Consider the following 19,335-nt stretch of genomic DNA (forward strand, 5'->3'; position numbering starts at 1 on the left):
GCATACTCCGACCTAATATGACGTGAGTTTTAGCCGTGTTTCATAATCAATTAATATGAATAACACTCACGACAGTTTAAATTCTAAAACAAGTATTTTGGTTAACAAAAAGATAATTACAATATCTAATAATCTAAGATTATGATAATCATCTCATCGTAATTCGATTACCCCACAAAACCACAAACTTTACCTCTTTATAATATTAAGGGTAAAAGGTAGGTATAGATGATTAGTAGGTATACGTGTTGTCAAAGTGTTGCTATGGTTACTCGTCCGTACATCGCTACATATTTTTCTGCGCATAGATCGACTTATAGGCCGCGTACTGTGAGTGTAGCAAGGCTCAGCCTTCACTGATGTCTTTGTTTACTTAATGGATGTAGATAATGCAGAGGTTCGCTTGTCTAAGATGATTGTTTGTCCTTATGCAAATGAATGTTTACAACGTAGGCAAGTATTACGCTAGTCGCACATTGGCTTGCACACGTACAAGGAGAAAACTCTGTCTGAACGACTTTTTTACAAGAAAGGAACAGAAAGAGGTAAGGTAACATTTTTACTCATCATAACCATTATTTTCCATATCTCTTTCAATTGGACGAAAAGCATGTCCTAAAGGGATTCGAGAGTGGAGAGTACTACATGACTCTTGTAGGCATACACAGTGGAGTGCACTTCATACATACAAAAATGCACTGCCTATCCCGAGAACTCATTACAAACCTAAGTTACTTACATAACTAAGTATGTCAAATATGAAAGAGAACGAATTTTCCATATTATTTTCCTACTTGAACGTATAGTGCCTGCACTAGTTAAACGCAAGTTTAAGAACATACAAAAGGGGGCAGCGCAATGAACTTATCAATCGAAAATAAAAATTGTAGTTCGCACGCAAGAAAAATAAACTCTTCGAACCTGCCGTAATGTTGGTCTAGCGCGGTTGGTTTTCTCTTCTCGTTACTCCTTCTGAATCACTGGTTAATCTTGAGTTTCAATAAGTTGTAAGATTTAAATTAGGTCCCTTGAATTAAACGTCTTGATTTTAAAGTAGTAATTGAAATTGGGGGAAGGTGAATTTCCAGTCAACCACGGGTGGCGAATTTCCAGTCAACTCAGGGCGGCGAATGTCCAGTCAACCCAGGGCGGCGAATTTCCAGTCAACCTCGGGTAATCCACGCAACGCCCAGTGCTAGGAGCCTCATCATGGCATTAACAACCAATGTGCAGGCAGCTTTACATCAATATTACATACCACTATTGATTTGTTCAACTTGCCTTACTTCAGTACACGCTAAATAATTCTAATGTGTTCTAATTCTAATGTGTACTTCGGTTATATTTGTTTGAAAACGAATTTCTTGAAATAATATTTTAGTCATTAGAGAGTTACGTTTTTTCAATCGTTACCATTTAGTGTGAATATGTTCGTTTTGAATCGTGATTAATATATTCTCTGTGCTTACATCCATCCAGATCACCCCATTCTATCATCCAAATCCAAACCGTAATTTTGTAACAAACATCTATACAATTTAATCATCCAAACTTTGACATTTATAATATTTACTTTGATGGTGGTGATACGAACAAGTATGGTCATAAACTTGTAATTAAAGCTATTATGAACAAACCTTCTACGGCCACTACAAACCCAGTCAAGATCAATGTTAATTTGTGAGAGAAATACCTATAAATCTTATCAAATTCACCACTTGTTTTTCTTCAGTGTGTTTTTAAATGTGTACCAGTCTCTATATACGTTGATTTATACATTACTCATGCTTCAATTTATCGTAGTTGTGTTCTTAATTGTAAATATAATACAATCTTTGATATAATACCTAATTATTGTAATCAGTTAATTGATTACTTCCGAGAATTATATTTTTTTAATGCCATGCTTTATAGTACTTACCTTCATGCATTTTTGTTTTTATGAATTATTTGAAGTTTCATTAGCATTGCGATCAAGGGCTCAAATAAACAGATGTAGTGGTCTCAGGTTCAATCCCCGACTTCAAGGCTATCAAGTCAGCTATTTAAGCTTAGTCGAGATAATTTTTTCTATCTCTATATATTTTCTAAAGATGATTTTCTTCAACCATGTTTAGAAGGGGTTTTTTAACGTATGCGAAATGACGCAGGCAAATTCTAGTATGCCTATACTAGTACATGCTAGCGCGCTTCAATAATCAATAATACGTGTAATTAAAAATTTAGTGTCTGTCTGTGATTTCAAAATAACCGTGTTTTTTCTATTGTGCTATCATAAATTATAGCTATTTACATAATACTAAAGCATAATCAAGCTATTTATAAAAATATTTGACTGTATTTCTGTTTGTCCTGGGTAATTTCTGGAACATCTGAACCAATTTTAATGAGTCTTGCATTATAGAGCAACATACAGGGTAATTTTTATATCCCGTCTTATTTGTGAAAACAGAATTTCACGCGTACTAATCCGCGGGCGTCCGCTAGTAAAACAATATAACCTTCATAACATAATGTACATTCTGCTTTATAATCATTAACACGTCAATCGTTATCTATGAAAAAAGTGTTATCAATGATATTTTGTGTATCGAAAACAGGTACCTCACTACCTAAAGTCAGTTTTAGAGACAATACCGAAGTTTCAACAGGTGTATCAAAACCACGCAAAATGAAGTTCAACAAAACGGAAACGGAGTACAACATGAAATCTGTAAAATTTTTGTTGTTGACGATCACATCAATGTTTATTGTAAGTACCATGTTGTAAGCAAAATACACATATTTTACCATCTAATTATTATCTAGCCATTGTTTTTGTCGTCTTATCTATGTCGTTGTCTCGCTGTAGGACTTATTCATTTAAAGATAAAACAGAACGAGGTAAAATTTATGTATTTGTCATGTATTTTTTTTAAATATAATGAGTCCATGCAAATAATTAGGAGTATTTAGAAAACATGCAAAATTCTGAAAAAGCTAAACTCACGGAGACTATTCTTGGCACTCTGTAGGTAGGTTTTTGACTTCCTCCATGGCGTAATGGATTTACAAGACGGTAGTCCTAGATTCGAACCCCGGCTGGGCCGATTGAGTTCTTAATTGGTCCAGGTCTGGCTGGTGGGAGGCTTCGACCGTGGCTAGTTACCACCCTACCGGCAAAGACGTACCGCCAAGCGATTTAGCGTGTCGTAATGTCGTTTATAAACCGAAAATGTGGTGTGGATTTTCAACCTTTTCCTAATAAGTTAGTCAGCTTCCATCTTAGATTGCATCATCGCTTACCGTCAGGTGAGATTGTAGTCAAGGGTTAAAAATTTGATTCTAATAAATAGCATTGTTATTGGTTTCAGATAATTGCCGCTCTGATGATCGTGTTGGGATTCTCAGTGTACTCCCATTACCACACATTCTCGTTCTTCTACGAGAGTGCCCAAAGCGGGAGATTGTTCACTCCTTCCTTGCTCTGCATTCTCTTGGGGATGTTCCTACTCATTGTCACAATGTTTGGATTTTTCGGCAGCTTGAAGCAGAGCACTTGCTTAGTCAATTTGGTACGTAAACAAAGCACTGACTTTAATCAAATTAAAAATCAATTAAAAATCATTTATTTCAAGTAGGCTCAGTTTACAAGCACTTTTGACACGTCAATTGACTATTTGTAAAGATTCTACCACCGGTTCGGAAGGCAGGTTTAAAAATGGATACAGTTAAAACTTGATATTTTAGACCTCAGTTATACGAATTCATAATTATAAGAATCGGACTCAATATGTAAAATGAAAAAGGGTCTAAAAAAAAAGAAACAAGAACATATTTCAGATCGAAATAGAAAAATACATAGGAACAAAAATGGTCACGGTAGAGCCGTTATATAATATACCTAGCATTATTTTAAAATGGAATTTTTCTGATATAATCTCACCATGTCGGTGCATAGATTGCCAAAAGATTATACTTCCTTTTGGCTTCGCCGTAGTTGGGTAGTAAGCCAACCGACATCACTACAAGTTGATCATATTGAGGGAGGGCGTATTTTTTTAGGCAATCCAAAATCCACTTTCTTTATGGATTGAAGTAGGTACGGGATTTTCGATGAACCGCAAGTCGAAAATATTATTTTTTATGCATAAAAATAATAAGGGAGAACTGTATCTAACATACCAAATACATTTCTGTATGTCTGTGTTTTGAGGTTTTTAACGTAGAGTATGCTTTGTACCATTTCAGTATGCACTGATTTTGGCAATAATGCTTATTCTGAAGTTGGTGGTAATCATTTTGGCGTTCACGCTAGACTCGAGCACAATACACGGCATGATGTACATACCAGCGTGGGATTACGCGGCAGACCCTGAGATCGAAATGGAAATGGATCGACTTCAAATATCCGTAAGGCTTTATTTTTCATTATATCTAGTCGAATTAGTCGCAGTCATCTAGTCAAATTAGCTAGCTAATTAGACGATTAGAAGCACCAAAGTCACCGACATAGCTCAACAAGTCGTAAAGCTGAAGAGGCAATGGGCGGGGCTCATAATTCGAAGACCCGATGGACGTTGGGGTCTCAAGGTGCTGGAAGAGTGACCATTGACCAATGGCACTAGAAAGCGCAGTGTTCGCCGACCCTCACCAGGTGGACTGAAAACATCAAGCGAGTTGCTGGGATTCGCTTGATCAAAACAAAAGGCCTATGTCCTTCATAAAATTTCATTCATTCATGTACTTCATAAAATTACGATCTAGTCTACTTATGTGACTAATTAGTAACTTAACTTAAACTAAACTATATAATATAATATATTATTATTATACTAAGATAATGTCCAATAACTTAATCTTAGTCTTTCACTAACTATTACGTCTTTCACTTTGTTCACGTGATCTTCCATGTAGCACTTGGATTGCCTCGATGTTTACGTGATGGTGAAGTCTTTGTTCATGAGCAAGAGACATTCTTTGAATTATTTTGTCGCCGTTTTCAATTTTAAGGTCCTGATGAATAACGTCATTTTGAATGTACCAAGGTGCATTTACAATGCTCCTGTTTACCTTGCTACTTACTTACGTGTGACATAATAAAGGGAATCCACTGCAAAACGGACAAATACTTGTATTTGCTTATTGTTTTCAGCTCAACTGCTGTGGAAGCGACTCGGTGTTTGACTACATCGATGTGCCGTTCACAAGCAACCACTCTACAACTATTGTGAGCACAAATATTGTAGGGCCGCCTATGGATGTTGTAGTGCCTGAGTCCTGCTGCGTCTCGCCCGGCGGAGAGTTCTGCCACAGACACAGGGAACGCGGCTGTAGAACCGCGCTGGTCAATCTGTTCTCACAGAACGCAACAGTGATCGGTGTGATGGGAGTGTCTGTTATGTTTATACAGGTAATCACACATTTTTTTAAAAGAATATTTGCCATATCTGGGTTAATAGGAGTGGGTACGAGATTAGAACAACGGGACGGGGATCGAACCACCAGCCCTCGGTGATGAGTCCGACCGCTCTTACCGTTGAGCTATTGAGGCTCTAAACATTATAAAGGCGAAAGGTTGTGTGTGTGTACGTATATTTTATCAGCCATTTACGCCGCACCTTCTGAACCGATTTGGCTAAAATCTGAAATGTACATAGATTTTATTGTGGATTAACATATAGGCTACTTTTTATCCCGAAAATTGATGATACCCGCGGTATTGGTAGAAAAGTCAATTTCACGCGAATGGAGTCGCGGGCGTCAGCTAGTAATCAATATAGCTACTTCTTTAGAAAATAAATAAAATGAAGTGCAAATATAAGCATTTTTGTATGTAACGTGTAGAATAAACTCAAAATTGTATTCGAACTGGAACGGGATATACATAGGTGTATCAGAGGGGTATCAACTAGTACAAAATAATAAATACATAATTACTTATTCGTCGATCTATATATATACTAATATATAAAGCTGAAGAGTTTGTTTGTTTGAACGCGCTAATCTCAAGAACTACAGGTCCGAATTGAAAAATTCTTTCAGTGTTAGATAGCCCGTTTATCGAGGAGGGCTATAGGATATATAGGATATATATTATCATCGTTTTTTTACGGGAACGGGAACCACGCGGTTAAAACCGCGCGGCGTCAGCTGAAGATACTAAAAAACTATTGACGACTACTGCATACTACTGCATTTACTTGTAAAAATAAAGGCAGTTCTAATTTTTTATTATTAATCAAACTTTTCATATCATAAATGTTTATAAATTCATAAATATTTTCAGCTATTGGGGATTATATTTTCGCTACTGCTAGCCAGATGCATCCGCAAAGTGAAGAGCGAAAGAGGTTTAATGTCATGGCGGATCAAGGAGCAAATGATCATGGCGCGCGAAGACGCGAAGAAGCAAGATGACAACAAAAGTGTTGACGACAGCGTTTATATACCACCCCATGAGTCTAGCACAGCTTAAACTCACTAGAAAAAAGCCTGTAGATGTCAGACCTTCGTAATTTTTTAAAAGTTGAAAGTTTGTTAGCCTATGCTTCTACCACCATACCTGACAATAATAAGTAAGCTAAGCAACTTATGAGTTTCTATCATGGCGATTTTAGGTATAGATCATCCAAATATAAGCGTATTTAAATAATATGCGAAGGGATGGGATGGCATGATGTTTTTTTTTTAATTGTACATAAATTAAGAGAATTAACAGTAATTTTGTAGAAGTAACAGGGTATCTGCGATGATTATTTTTGGAGCTACAGGAATTAAAAGGGTCATATTAGCGGCGCTGACACGGATCGCTCAAAAAAGCATACAAAATGGCACGAATCAATAACGTTATCGATCGCTACATTTTGATCGTTGATCGTTATATTTGTATTGGCGTTCAAGCAAAATTACATATTTCTTTGTTATTTGTGCGTTTATGTTTATATTTATAAAATTCACATTGCATGTTAGGAAGCTAAAAATATAAAAAAATTCGTCTCATTACGATAAGTAAAGCATTATTAATTGATTTTGAACTATTCTTTTCTAAGCCACCATGATCCAAACTCTACAATTATATACTCGTGCGTATTAACTTGTCACCTACCACTACCTAACACATCCATACAAACACAGTACAAACATCATTCGAGCCAAGTGTCAAGGCAAACGCACGAACTGTACTTACCTAAGGTGAGAACATGAGCTGGTAAAATTCCTGCTAGCTAGTAAATACCTTTCAGCTTTTATAAATTATGGAAGGTCTGGATCGCACAGTCTATTAGCCCACAAATGTAAATTGTGACTGTTTGAATGCTTTTCCAACATGCCTTATATACTCAGAGGCACAATTATCCGCCCACTTATGCCTCTGAGTATATATTAACGGTCAGGCTCCCAGGCCTGTCTGATTCTTCAATAACTGCAGTAATGTCGTCGGTTTGCCATTTTTCGTCCGTTGAATAAAATATTTGAACTTTGTAGGCAATAAAATTGGGATTTTTGACGACGCTATGTTATTTAACTGGTTTGATTATGAAGGCATTAAAGTTAATGGTTTAAAAAAAAATTCGAAATTCGAAATTGTGGGCGTCCTGTAATGTAAAGTAAATAAGAAAGCCTTATTTTTTAAAGATTTTATTATGTCAACTGTTTTGTTATTATTTTATTCAGCTGTCAACTGGCAGATGTGAAACGCATTCTTACAGTGATCAAGTAAGTAAAGTAGTATTTATGTAAATATTTATGCAGTATGTTCGTATATCTAGTTTATTTTTATGCAAATGCGATGCAAATATCGATATTTTATAATTATCTAGTTGCTCCATTATGTGTAGTAGAAAATCCGTATTAGAAACGACCTTCACCCATCTGTTTAATGGATGAAAAGTGTTTTATATCAAATTTAGTGCAATAAAAATATATTACGAGTAGGTTCCCTAAAAATTTCCTGGCCAAACTATTATTAACTATCATTTATGATTGTTTAGCCAAGAGTTTTTTTAAGCAACCTACTCGCAACATATTTTTTAACATCCTTGATATAAAACACTTTAATCTAGTATACAGATAGGTAAAGGTCTTTTCTAATACAGATCTCGGACTAGTACAAGTATTTACATATTATGTAAATTATTCACAGCAAATATATATAGGTATATATACAAAGAGTTTTAATTAATGACCCTTGAAACCTGCTACCTCCCAAAGCCACCACTTTTTGATAAACTTTTACTGTATAAGCCGCCTGCAGAGGTCTAGCTCTTACAGGCTCATATTAATTTCATCCTCTCTTTAGTTACGAATATATGTATAAAATTAAAAAAAAAAATTGAACCGACTTCAATGATGCATTACCTACTCTAAAAGGCGAAAAATAACATCGCATCTATGTCCTTTCTGTTGATCGGTTCCAAGGCGGTGTAAAAAATAATATAATAAAGATATAATATAATAAATAGAGCCTATCTAGCATAATATTTTGGTTAAAAAGATTTTATTTTTCTGTTATTAGTGTGTTCTAGCATAGTTACCGTAAACGCCACACTTATGGGCAATTTCGTTCACTAAAAGTTTTTTTGATTTTAACAAAAATACTGAACCGATTTTCGTGAAAATTAAATGGGGCCAATCTTTAAATATCTCTCTCAAACAAAAAAGAATTTTTGAAATTGCTTAATAAATGAAGAAGATTTTTATGGTAATAAACATGAAAAAATAGAAAAAGCATTCTCGTCGAATTGTTTCTCCTTCTTTTTTTGAGGTCGGTTAAAAATAGTTTGTGTGCAATGAAGAAAGTCATTATAAAGAGTCTTAGATATAATAATCAAAACAAATAGGTATGCAATTACCTATTTATAATATCTTAAAAATAATAATCATTATTTATTGTAAGTATAGAATATCTTCGATTATTATAAATCCACTAAGTATCTACATAAGAAAGGAAATGGTATCAATGGTTATCTTTTATCGAAAATTATCAGTTTATTGTGTATTACGTCAGAATATTTTCAGTTTTTGGAAGAAAATACTGCACACCAGTGGTTACACGAGTAACAAATAGTGTTAAAAATGAAGATTTATAAATTCAAAGCTGAATTCAATTTAAAAACAATGAGATATTTGTTGTTGATGATAACATCGAAGTTTATTGTAAGTACAAAGTTTGTTGAAGTACTCTTTGTTAGGAAATAAATAAATTGTTAATAGGCTTGGGCCTCACAACAATGATGCCTAGCATGTTTTACTATAGTATGCGCGTTATCATCTGAGTCGTCCGGTCATAAAAGTCAAAAAAGATAGGAATGTGCAGCGCGCCTACCTGCGCACCCTAATTATCGATAAACGGCTACCTGCGCACGTGCTAATGATGAGTCAATAATGATTTGGACGATTCTGATTGGTCGGTTTCTAATGTAATTGCATTGCGTATTTTTTTTGCTATAAATGTGTTTACTGCAATTAAATAAATACATTCATGTGTTACTCGTTGCGCACTATGGATACTTTATTTTCTAACGTTGATCTGAAGAAATTACATGGCGATATTAGCCCTCAAGCTCGAACACTGATTCACAACGTATTCCTGTTTCTCAATGAATTGAAAAGTGATCCGAATAAAGTGGCTTCTCTAAATTTCAACAAACCACGTGAAATGGCCGCATTTGTTTGTGGTGTGAGCAGAGCGACAGTGGACCGAATCAAGACGGAAGTATCACAATCAGGCAGTACCTGTATACCAAGAACAAATTTTAAGAAACCACAAACCGTCACTAATATTGACGATTTTGATAAAAGTGTGTTGAAGCGAACTGTAGCTTCATTTTATGAGAATGGAGAGTATCCATCCGTGGCGAAAATTTTAGAAAAATTCCGTGAACAATTACCCGATTTTAAATGCGGCAACACTTCAATGAGAATACTACTGAAGGAGGTTGGGTTCCAGTATAAGAAAAATAGCGAAGGACGTAAATATTTAATGGAAAGAACTGATATTGTTTGTGCTAGAATGGACTTTTTAAGGAAATTGGATTTACTTAGAAGAACTAACGATCAGCGACCACGTTTCTATCTAGACGAAACATGGATTAATCAAAACCATGCAAGAAAGAGGATGTGGCTTGGAAGCAACGATGAAGGAGGTTTCAAGAATCAGCCTGTGGGAAAAGGCCAAAGATTAATAGTTTGCCATGCGGGTTCTGCAAGGACTGGCTTCGTTCCAGATGCGAAGCTAATATTTAAAGCGGTGAAATCAAAGGATGCTGATTACCACACAGAAATGGATGGCGAAACATATATGGCATGGTTTTCCGAATTCCTGAATCTACTTGAAGAGCCCTCAGTTATAATTGTCGATAACGCAAGCTATCATTCGATACAGTTGGAAAAGATACCCAGATACGAGGAAAGCTGAAATTCAAGAATGGTTGACAAAGAAAAAGATTCCATATTCCAGCAACGAAATTATTGAAGAATTAATAAGAAAAGTAAAAGCCAGTAACCCGCAGAAGGTCTACGCTTTAGACCATCTGGCAAATGAACGAGGTCATGAAGTAATAAGGCTCCCTCCATATCACTGTCAATATAACCCAATAGAATTAATTTGGGCACAAGTAAAGGGAGAAGTTGCGAAGAATAATAATACCTTCAAGATAGCAGATGTCGAAAATCACCTCCACCGAGCCATAGAAAATGTCACACGAGAAGACTGGGCCAAATGTGTTAGGCATGCCGAAGAACTTCAAAACAAAGATTTACAAAAAGCTCTAATTAGAGATCACGCGCCGCTTATAATAAATTTGGCAGAAGACGAAGATTCTGATGATGAAGACTCAGATGAAGATTAATTTTATTTAGTTAATAATTATATAATATGAAATATGTATTATATTAAATCAAATATTGTTAATTTTTTTAATTTTGTGAACAAGATACGATAATAAACTTTACTTATCGATAATATGTCTTTCATTGTTACACCCTTCACTAGACGGCTCCATAAGACCCATAAGTGCAAGCGAGATAGATATAGAGAAATGATTTATGGCCCTAAGACTCAGTTGTTAACGCGCGTACTATAATGCCTTAGGTTTGAGAACTAGTTTGGTGACTTAGCTGTTTGAAAGCAAAACGTTTGGTGTGAGGTGAATGTTAACTTCGGACGAATGTCACTGTGGTATATGGCGTCCCATTGCAAAACTAAACCTATCTACTCTTACCTCATCCGGAAAAGTACTACCGTGTTAAGTATATCTAAGCGTACTCCAGTTAATAATGTTTTGGTATGGCCGGTGCAAGATCCGGTGCCCTTGAAATTATCGGTACATTAAGGCTTAACCTTAACCTCTATTACTATTGACAGGTACAAGATTGTAGGGCAAATTTAATCTAACAATATAGTGCCTTGAAATGTATAGGTATGTCCAAAGTTTAATGTTTTTATTTTCAATTTATTTATTGAGTATACGAAATGTAAGAGACATTGTAATGTACAATCGTTTGTACATTACAATGTACAAACATTTCATGATCGATTGAACAACGAGATAAAAATGATAAAAATATTTTTCTGCTTGTTTATTTATATCTACGTTGTTTTTCTAAATAACTTGTAGAAATCGTAAACCTTCAAGTCTATTAGCAGTCAGTTAGATCACATTAGGCTCTTTACCGGTGTGTGTCTTCAAGGGTCTTTTAGACACGAAAATATGGGCCTGCCATTATGTCATTAGGAAGTGTTGTCGGTCATAATTAAGTATGATTCTGACATAATCTCGTGGCGAAAATATACATAGTTTTTAATTTTCCCACGGTCATCTTACTGACACAATATCATTGTCATTTTCAGATACTCTCCGCCCTCATGATAGTGATGGGATTCACAGTGTACGCCTATTACCACTCCTTCGCGCTCTTCTACGGTGGCGTAACCAGTGGGGGGTTCTTTACTCCCGCGCTCTTCACTTTCGTGCTGGGTCTCTTCTTGCTACTGGTCACACTGCTTGGATTCTTTGGTAGTTTAAAAGAGAGTACTTGTCTGGTCAATTTGGTACGTAACATTTTTTTTTTATTTATTTATTATTCAACAAACAACACATTGAAATGAAGCCTAACCATAGTGCAACACAAACCACAGTTGGTTTTACTGTGCACTGGTTATTATTGCATAATACAATATTTAGGAACAAACAATTTGGTTAATAATAGGTATAATCAATCTGAAAATATTTGTAGAAATTAAGATTTTGGCTTTGTAGGTGACTATGTAATATTAATGGTAGAATAATAAAGCATGCAGTGTTCTGGCTCCATTATTTGCTTTCTTTTAACTATAATTTTTAAAATATCAATGAGTTTTTCGCACAGACAGTGTGGTTTTAAAGCGTTCCACGTGAAACGATGTATTAGGATAATAAAGTAACAGCTTTATTATCCTACTAATTAAAAAAAATTCATTTACGAAAAAATAATTGATGAATTTCTCGATAAAATAGTCCCGGTGCTGTATTTTAGGGTTTATGAACTTCACGAATTTATAAATGAAGTTTATTATTTTTTGTTTTCTTTTTTCAGTATGCACTTGTTTTAACAATTTTGCTTATTATGAAGTTTGTTGTGGTCATTCTGGCGTTTACTTTAGACACAGCTGCAATAAAGGAATTTTTGCATATACCAATTGAAAAATATGTTACCGACTTAGAAATCGAAATGGAAATCGATCGGATGCAAAGATCTGTAAGTATACAGTATACACTATACCATTATACATATAATTAGGGTTGCTAGGTTGCCAAACCCAATAACCGGGCAGACTAGTCAGATTTGCCGGACATTAGGGTGAAAAGGCCCGACACTCTATATAGGAACACATTATCGAGGATTTTGTGTCTCTGTACGGTCGGTAAGGTGTCGGTATAATACGACAAAAAAAATGTATCCAAAATAAGCTTTTATGACTATCGTTAAATTTTACATAAACATTGTTAAATTTTAATTAACTATAAATGAAATCGAACCAGTTTTAGTAATTTATTAGATATTAATAGTTATTAATCATTCAAATTAAGTCATTATTAAAAATTTGGTTCTATGAAATGTAAAAAGCCTAGCAAAAGCCGGACGCCTTTGACCGGACACGCAATCAAAAAGCCTATGTCCGGCTTTATCCGGACGCCTGGCAATGTTACATATGCGTGTAACTTATATATTAACGAAAAATAACTAAACAGTCTTCATCGTTATCAGTGGCGTGCATAAGGTATTTAACTAGGGCAAGCACTATAAGTAAAAATTGGAAAACTCCTTGTCGAACTATATACTATATGTATTTGTGGTTCAACATATCTTTGTATCGAGTTCTTAGGGTATGCAGTACATTTTTGCATATATGAAGTGCACGCCACTGATCATTATCAGCCTATTTTAATGGCCACTAGGGTCAGGCCTCCTTATTTACAGGAGAGGGCAGATCGAGCAGAGATTCAAGCTCTATTTACCCGTTAACGTAATTCTTTACAAGTTAGCCCTTGACTACAATCTCAATCTTGACTCAATGAACTAATGATACAATCTACAATAAAATCGGGCTAACTTGATAAGAAGAGATGAAAATCCACATCAATTTCGGTTTCTACACGATAACCTACCGAAACGCTACATCACTTGGCGGTACGACTTTGCCGGTAGAGTGGTCTAGCCACGGCCGAAGTCTCCAGACCTGGACCAATTAAGAAAACCTCAATCGCCCCAGCCAGGGAGCGCCACGGAGGTCGTCAAAATGTATGCAAGTTAAACCACACAGCATTTTTAATATTTCTTATATGTTCCCAGTTAAACTGCTGCGGAAATGAATCTTTTTTCGACTACGTGGGTATGAATTTCACGAGCCATAACTCCGTAACAGTATTCCCGACCCCCAACGGAGTTGTTACAGTCCCAGCGTCCTGCTGTATCACAGAAGGCCAGGAATACTGTTTTAACATAAAGACTATGGGTTGTCAGTCTGCTTTGATGAGCTTGTTTACGAGAAATTCCAGCGCGATTGGTATTTTGGGAATTACTGTTACTATCATGAAGGTAAAGATAATGTATTTATATATTACTATAAAAAAAATAATAAAAAAATACAACCGACTTCAAAACATAAAACGTACCCACTTAACTAAAAAGCGAAAAATAACATCATATTATGATACATTATCATTATTAGATACCTATACATACATATACCTACTGATCAGTTTGAAGGCGGTGCTAACCCGATGATGTATGAAGTCGATTGTATTTTTATATTATTTTTCCATGTTTAATGTAATTAGATTAGATCTAGGCAAGAAAAAAAATCCCCCAAGGTATGTATGTTCTGTGTGTGGTAAAACCTTGGAAGGAATAGCGTTGTATGACTGGCCTATTCATTAATATGTTTGAATCTAACAAACAAATTAATGTGTAGGCCACACACAACGCAATCACACAACTAAAATTTCTAAAAAAATGTAAGTAGCGACTGTAAACCCTTGAGGAGTTCCCTTTACTGACCTTCGGTTCCATCATCAGATCGAATCCAGACCTTCATGAAATTGTAGTGCTTTAGAGTGCCTAATGAAAAAAGTAACAAACGCTATAGCTGTTCTTGCGATTTTTGAATTGATGATAATGGGACCACTTCAAGAGTACCCTTCCTAACAAAAAAAGAATTTTCAAAATTGGTTAAGAAATGACGAACATTAAAAAAAAAACATACGCGTCGAATTGAGAACCTCCTCTTTTTTGAAGTCGGTTAAAAACAAACGATTTGCTTACAAGTGATTTGATTTCAGGTGCTGGGCATAGTATTCGCGTTACTCCTCGCTCGTTGTATCCGCCGAGCGAAGAGCGAGAGGGGACTGATAGCGTGGACAAACACCGAGCGAGAAATAGCGGCGCGCCAGCAACAGGCTCAACCTACGCAAGACATTACAAATGATAGTGGCAGCTCCAATGCATAATGCTGCTCCGTGATTCATAGCACAATATGAACAGGAACCAAATCCTTTTTTTTTTTAAAAAAGTAAAATTCCTACTTATTGACGTATTTTAACCTTAACTTAATTAGCAATCAGGACGCCTTGGCATGCTAATTTTTAGTTTTAATTATTATTTTTTAATTTTGATCATGTTTTATATTGTGTACAATAAAATATTTCTTCTTCTTCTTCTTCTTATCTTTCTAACCTAACCCCATTGTCAATCTTTTATTTATAACTATTTTCACCCTATATTATTATCATTTTAACTACAGGTCAAAGCCTCCCTCCTTTTAGGTGATGGAGTATCATATGGATATGGAAGTTGGAAAGTTGGTCATCGGAGAGCACATAAGCCTTTATCAGCATCGATACTGATCGTCAAAGAATAAGACATTATCATCCTTATCCATCCATCCAGCCCGCCAACCCGCAGCATGGTGGCTCTATGCTCTATATCATCCCGTCACTTTATATACCTAAAAATACGCAGGATATTTTTTATCCGACTTAAAAAAGGAGGAGGTTCTTGATTCGTCGAAATATTTTTTTTGTTATGGCTAATTATAGCTAGTCTGCTTACGAACTAATAGCCTATATTTGACCAAACCGTTATTTTATAGTAAGCCACAATTGTCTGAACGTTTGCTTACTACAGATACCTAATACCTACTGTCAGCTTTTATAAAATCACAACGATCTGGCACATTACTCAGTCTATATTTAACTTGCTTGCTATGTTTAAAAAAACAATGAACCTTTCGGTCCTATAGTCGAGTTATTGAGGCTTTTAGATATTTCTTCTGTGTGCTTTTTTGTTTTTTCCTTTTTTCCACTTGCATGAAAAGCATTCATGCCGGTCTAGGTTGGAGCGCGTTACCTAGAAGATGCATCACTCTTATCTTGTTTTGAAGGTGTTTAAATCATAAGTTTCAGGAACCACGTCAAGTGTGTTTTTGTCACTTAACCCCTGGTAATTGTATGAACGATTGGAATAAAATTTTTGTCTGCACGAAAATCGCCGGGTCAGCTAGTTAGCAGCTTCCTTTACTCTTCGAATTTTAAATAACGGACTTTCATACAAAGTTTCCCCACTTTTCCCCAAAATAAAAAAAAATTAAGTAATCCGATAGCCTTATAATTTAGGTTGTTAAATTAAGTAAATAATATTTTAATGGATTGCAAGTGTTTTTATTTATTTAACAAAAATATGTTGCATATTTTCATAATGTGAATTGTTTAGGTAATATCATCAATAGACAACACAGTTTATTGCCATGCGTTTATTATCATTACATTTTATTATAATTTTTATTAATAGTGTTACTTGTTATTAAACGAAAAAGAAATAAAGACTTATTAAAACTGTAAGGCGATTTTATTTTCGACTATTTCTTGAACTTTCATAATATTTATACTTTATTTTCAGTCTACCGGGTTAAATAGCCAAAAGGGGTACCCTTCAAATTCAAAATATAACATTAATTTGCTTCAAACAATGTGTACAAGATGGCAACAGATTATGAGTAGGTAGTTACAATGTTTTGTCTTTACTGATGTGCAAATTTTACAGAACTTTCTTTTCAAAATATTATTTATAAAATTTCAAGTTGACTTTTACAAGTATTATTAAGTACTAATAAAATGTCAAACTCTGATAGTCAAATGAATGTTATTTTAGATTAAAAATAATCTATACTAATATTATAAAGAGGAAAGATTTCATTGTTTGTTTTGAATAGGCTCTGGAACTACTGAATTTATTTGAATTTTTTTTTTACTGTTGGGAAGCTATCCCCAAGTGCTATAGGCAATGAAAACCACGCGGGTTAAACCGCGCGGCGTATGCTAGTGTCAAATAAATATTAATTATAATTTATTACTTTTAACACTTAGGTAATAAATAACACAAAAATTCTTGATTACATGTTTAATTATACTATTCCAGTTTTGATCTATCTCTAATTAATTTACTAGGCAATAGGCATAGTCTTCTGTTCCTAATGTTTCAACTCCTCGTGTTCAGAACGGGCTCGAAGCTTGTCGCATACTATAGCTACCTACTTGTACGTAACCGGAAGTTCTTTGAACGATATCGAATATAGAAATTCTTTCTTATATGATAGAGATAAGTTGCAGACTTGGTCTTTGATAACATTTTGCTTACCATTTTGTTTAGGTATATCCTATATTCTTCTTTGTCCTTTTACTCTTGACAGAGTGGTCGTGGTCGTCATTTGGGTGTCATGTCCTATCTATATACTCGTAACATGAACTGAAACCGAGTGTTGGAATGTGGTGGATGCGCCAATAGTGCAGCAGATGGGAATCGAACCTGGGAACTTCTGGGTGGGTTCAGAACTGGGTTCAGTTCGGATAGACGCGAATATTGGATTTGTTTAAAAGTACGACATAGATAATTAGAAAGTACGATATAGACTATCTCGTTGGCCCAATTGTTACAGATTTTGAAGATGAAATCCTAGGTTCCATTCCAATCCAGGATTTTTTTCTTACTTCCATCAAATTCTCAATGCCAGCCCCGAGTTGGAAAGTCTGTGTAGTTACACCCCCGTGCCTCGGAGAGCACGTTTGCTGTCGGTCTCGGACATTAATTGATTTAAAATTAATAAACCATTGTCATTATAATTATTAAAGCTGAAAGTCCATGTTAGGTACAGGTAAGTACAAGACAAGAAGGCTCAGAGTCATACAGTGGGGGGAACGAGCTATGCTCGGAATGTCTCTGCGTGATAGAATCAAAAATAAGGAGATCCGTAGAAGAACCGAAGTCACCGACATAGCTCGACAAAGCTGAAGTGATGGCAATAGGCGGGACACAAAATTCGAAGAGCCGATGGGCGTTGGGGTCCCAATGTGCTGGTATGGTGACCCCGCACTAGAAAACGCAGTGCTGGTCGACCCCCCACCAGGTGGACTGTCGACATCAAGCGAGTCGCTGAGAGGCGGCTCAGGATCGTGATGTTTAAAAGCCCTACAAAAGGCCTATGCTCTGCAGTGAACATCCATCGGCTGTTATGTAGATGATGATGATGATGATGATGACAAGATAATGATATAAATTTTTAACGTATCCGGTCAAGGATTCTCATAAAGCTAAGTAGGTATATTGATTATAACTATTATTATCCACTAGAAAATATAAAACAATTAGTTTAATTTATCTTATTAATTAGTAACTCACGGTTACATCCCCGTAAAACCTATACTTGTTATGTGTAAAACTATAAGCAAACATACTGATAGGTATCTACGTTCGGTCATTGAGCGATTAAGTAATGCTAGCTACATACGGTCCGATATACCCACATGCCTGCAGCTCTGACGGCATGACGTACCTACGGTAAAACTTTCCGAGAGTTGGTCGCGTTTTTTGCTTCAAGACATCTCACACATCGCGACCAAAGCACGATCAGTTTTACCGGACGTAAAGCAGCGCTGCAAGCATGTGGGTATATCGGACCGTGGGTGGTGGATATCAAAGATTTGTAAGAAGTTTTCAATATTTCTTTCAAATACGAGTATTATTAAGAGGAAAGAAACTACTGAAACTATTTCATTCATTCTTTCACCAATAGAATCCTACATGATCTCTGATGAACATAGGCTATATACCGGTATCCCACAGGAACGGGAAATATGGAATATTGGATATGGAAATATATATGGAAATTCCCATATATATATTCCCTATATGGGATAGTAATCTTTATGAGATACTCGTAGTAGTAGTATATATATAATAGTTCTGAATTAGCCTACAAGCTATTTACGCAATTGCTTAGGGTATCCCCTATAGGGGGGACACCAACGGGGGAACCAGAGGTGACAGAAAAAAGCAACACCCGAAAGTTAAGCAATTTTAACATTCGAGAGTTGATTGATTTATATTCTACCTACGGTACAGATTAACATTTTTAATATTAATTCTTTGATAGGGGGGCCCACAGAGGAAGATTGCTTTAAAGGGGGAGTGAAATAGCGTAGCATTCACTAGTTTAACATATGCCCAGTAAGTACAAAGAAAGGCAATGTCCATCCTTATCAGTGTTATCAAAATTTATTATCAGTGTTGTATGTAATGCATCCGAAATTCCGAACAAAACTAGGACAGTTTATTGGAGAAAGTACTTCACACCAGTGGTTTTGCAATATACGAGTAACAAAACAAGCAAAATGATTATTATATTCAGAGCTGAATATAGCTTGGAAAGATTACGATATATGACGCTGGTGAAAACGGCATTATGCTTTGTAAGTATTTGCTTTATTTAGCTATTTGGTGATAGATGGGCTGGTTCATTCTTTGCGCAAAGAATCAGCCTGG

General features: G+C 35.5%; 2 protein-coding genes across 4 annotated transcripts; both read left to right on the plus strand.

Moving 5' to 3' along the window:
* Nucleotides 1-317: 317 nt before the first annotated feature.
* Nucleotides 318-7,695, plus strand: LOC112054109 (tetraspanin-14). Of its 3 annotated transcripts, none has more exons than XM_052881552.1 (6): nt 318-545; nt 2,601-2,752; nt 3,354-3,554; nt 4,231-4,392; nt 5,135-5,392; nt 6,269-7,695. In XM_052881552.1, exons 2-6 carry the CDS (start codon nt 2,672-2,674, stop codon nt 6,455-6,457), a joined length of 891 nt encoding a protein of 296 aa, XP_052737512.1. In that variant the 5' UTR covers nt 318-545; nt 2,601-2,671; the 3' UTR covers nt 6,458-7,695. The 3 variants fall into 3 exon arrangements, with proteins under 3 accessions (XP_052737512.1, XP_052737511.1, XP_052737513.1); XM_052881551.1 differs by lacking the exon at nt 318-545 and adding an exon at nt 1,091-1,173; XM_052881553.1 differs by lacking the exon at nt 318-545 and adding an exon at nt 1,281-1,391.
* Nucleotides 7,696-11,851: 4,156 nt separating this feature from the next.
* LOC112057271 (CD63 antigen) lies at nt 11,852-15,176 on the plus strand. The gene is made up of 4 exons (XM_052881554.1): nt 11,852-12,031; nt 12,556-12,717; nt 13,813-14,058; nt 14,802-15,176. The coding sequence occupies exons 1-4, from the start codon at nt 11,855-11,857 to the stop codon at nt 14,967-14,969; spliced, it is 753 nt and encodes a 250-aa protein (XP_052737514.1). The 5' UTR covers nt 11,852-11,854; the 3' UTR covers nt 14,970-15,176.
* The last annotated feature ends 4,159 nt before the right edge of the window (nt 15,177-19,335 follow it).

The sequence above is a fragment of the Bicyclus anynana genome, chromosome 5 (genome assembly GCF_947172395.1).
Source record: "Bicyclus anynana chromosome 5, ilBicAnyn1.1, whole genome shotgun sequence".
Taxonomy (NCBI): Eukaryota; Metazoa; Arthropoda; class Insecta; order Lepidoptera; family Nymphalidae; genus Bicyclus; species Bicyclus anynana.

What these genes read in the sequence shown, in the direction of transcription:
- LOC112054109 (XM_052881551.1), top strand. Translation starts at nt 1,131, where the DNA reads ATGTCCAGTCAACCCAGGGCGGCGAATTTCCAGTCAACCTCGG. An exon ending in GAATTTCCAGTCAACCTCGG is followed by an intron (nt 1,174 to 2,600) that starts GTAATCCACGCA and finishes TATCGAAAACAG; the next exon opens with GTACCTCACTACCTAAAGTC. An exon ending in TGTCTGTTATGTTTATACAG is followed by an intron (nt 5,393 to 6,268) that starts GTAATCACACAT and finishes AAATATTTTCAG; the next exon opens with CTATTGGGGATTATATTTTC.
- LOC112057271 (XM_052881554.1), top strand. Translation starts at nt 11,855, where the DNA reads ATGGGATTCACAGTGTACGCCTATTACCACTCCTTCGCGCTCTTCTAC. An exon ending in TCGATCGGATGCAAAGATCT is followed by an intron (nt 12,718 to 13,812) that starts GTAAGTATACAG and finishes ATATGTTCCCAG; the next exon opens with TTAAACTGCTGCGGAAATGA. An exon ending in TTACTGTTACTATCATGAAG is followed by an intron (nt 14,059 to 14,801) that starts GTAAAGATAATG and finishes ATTTGATTTCAG; the next exon opens with GTGCTGGGCATAGTATTCGC.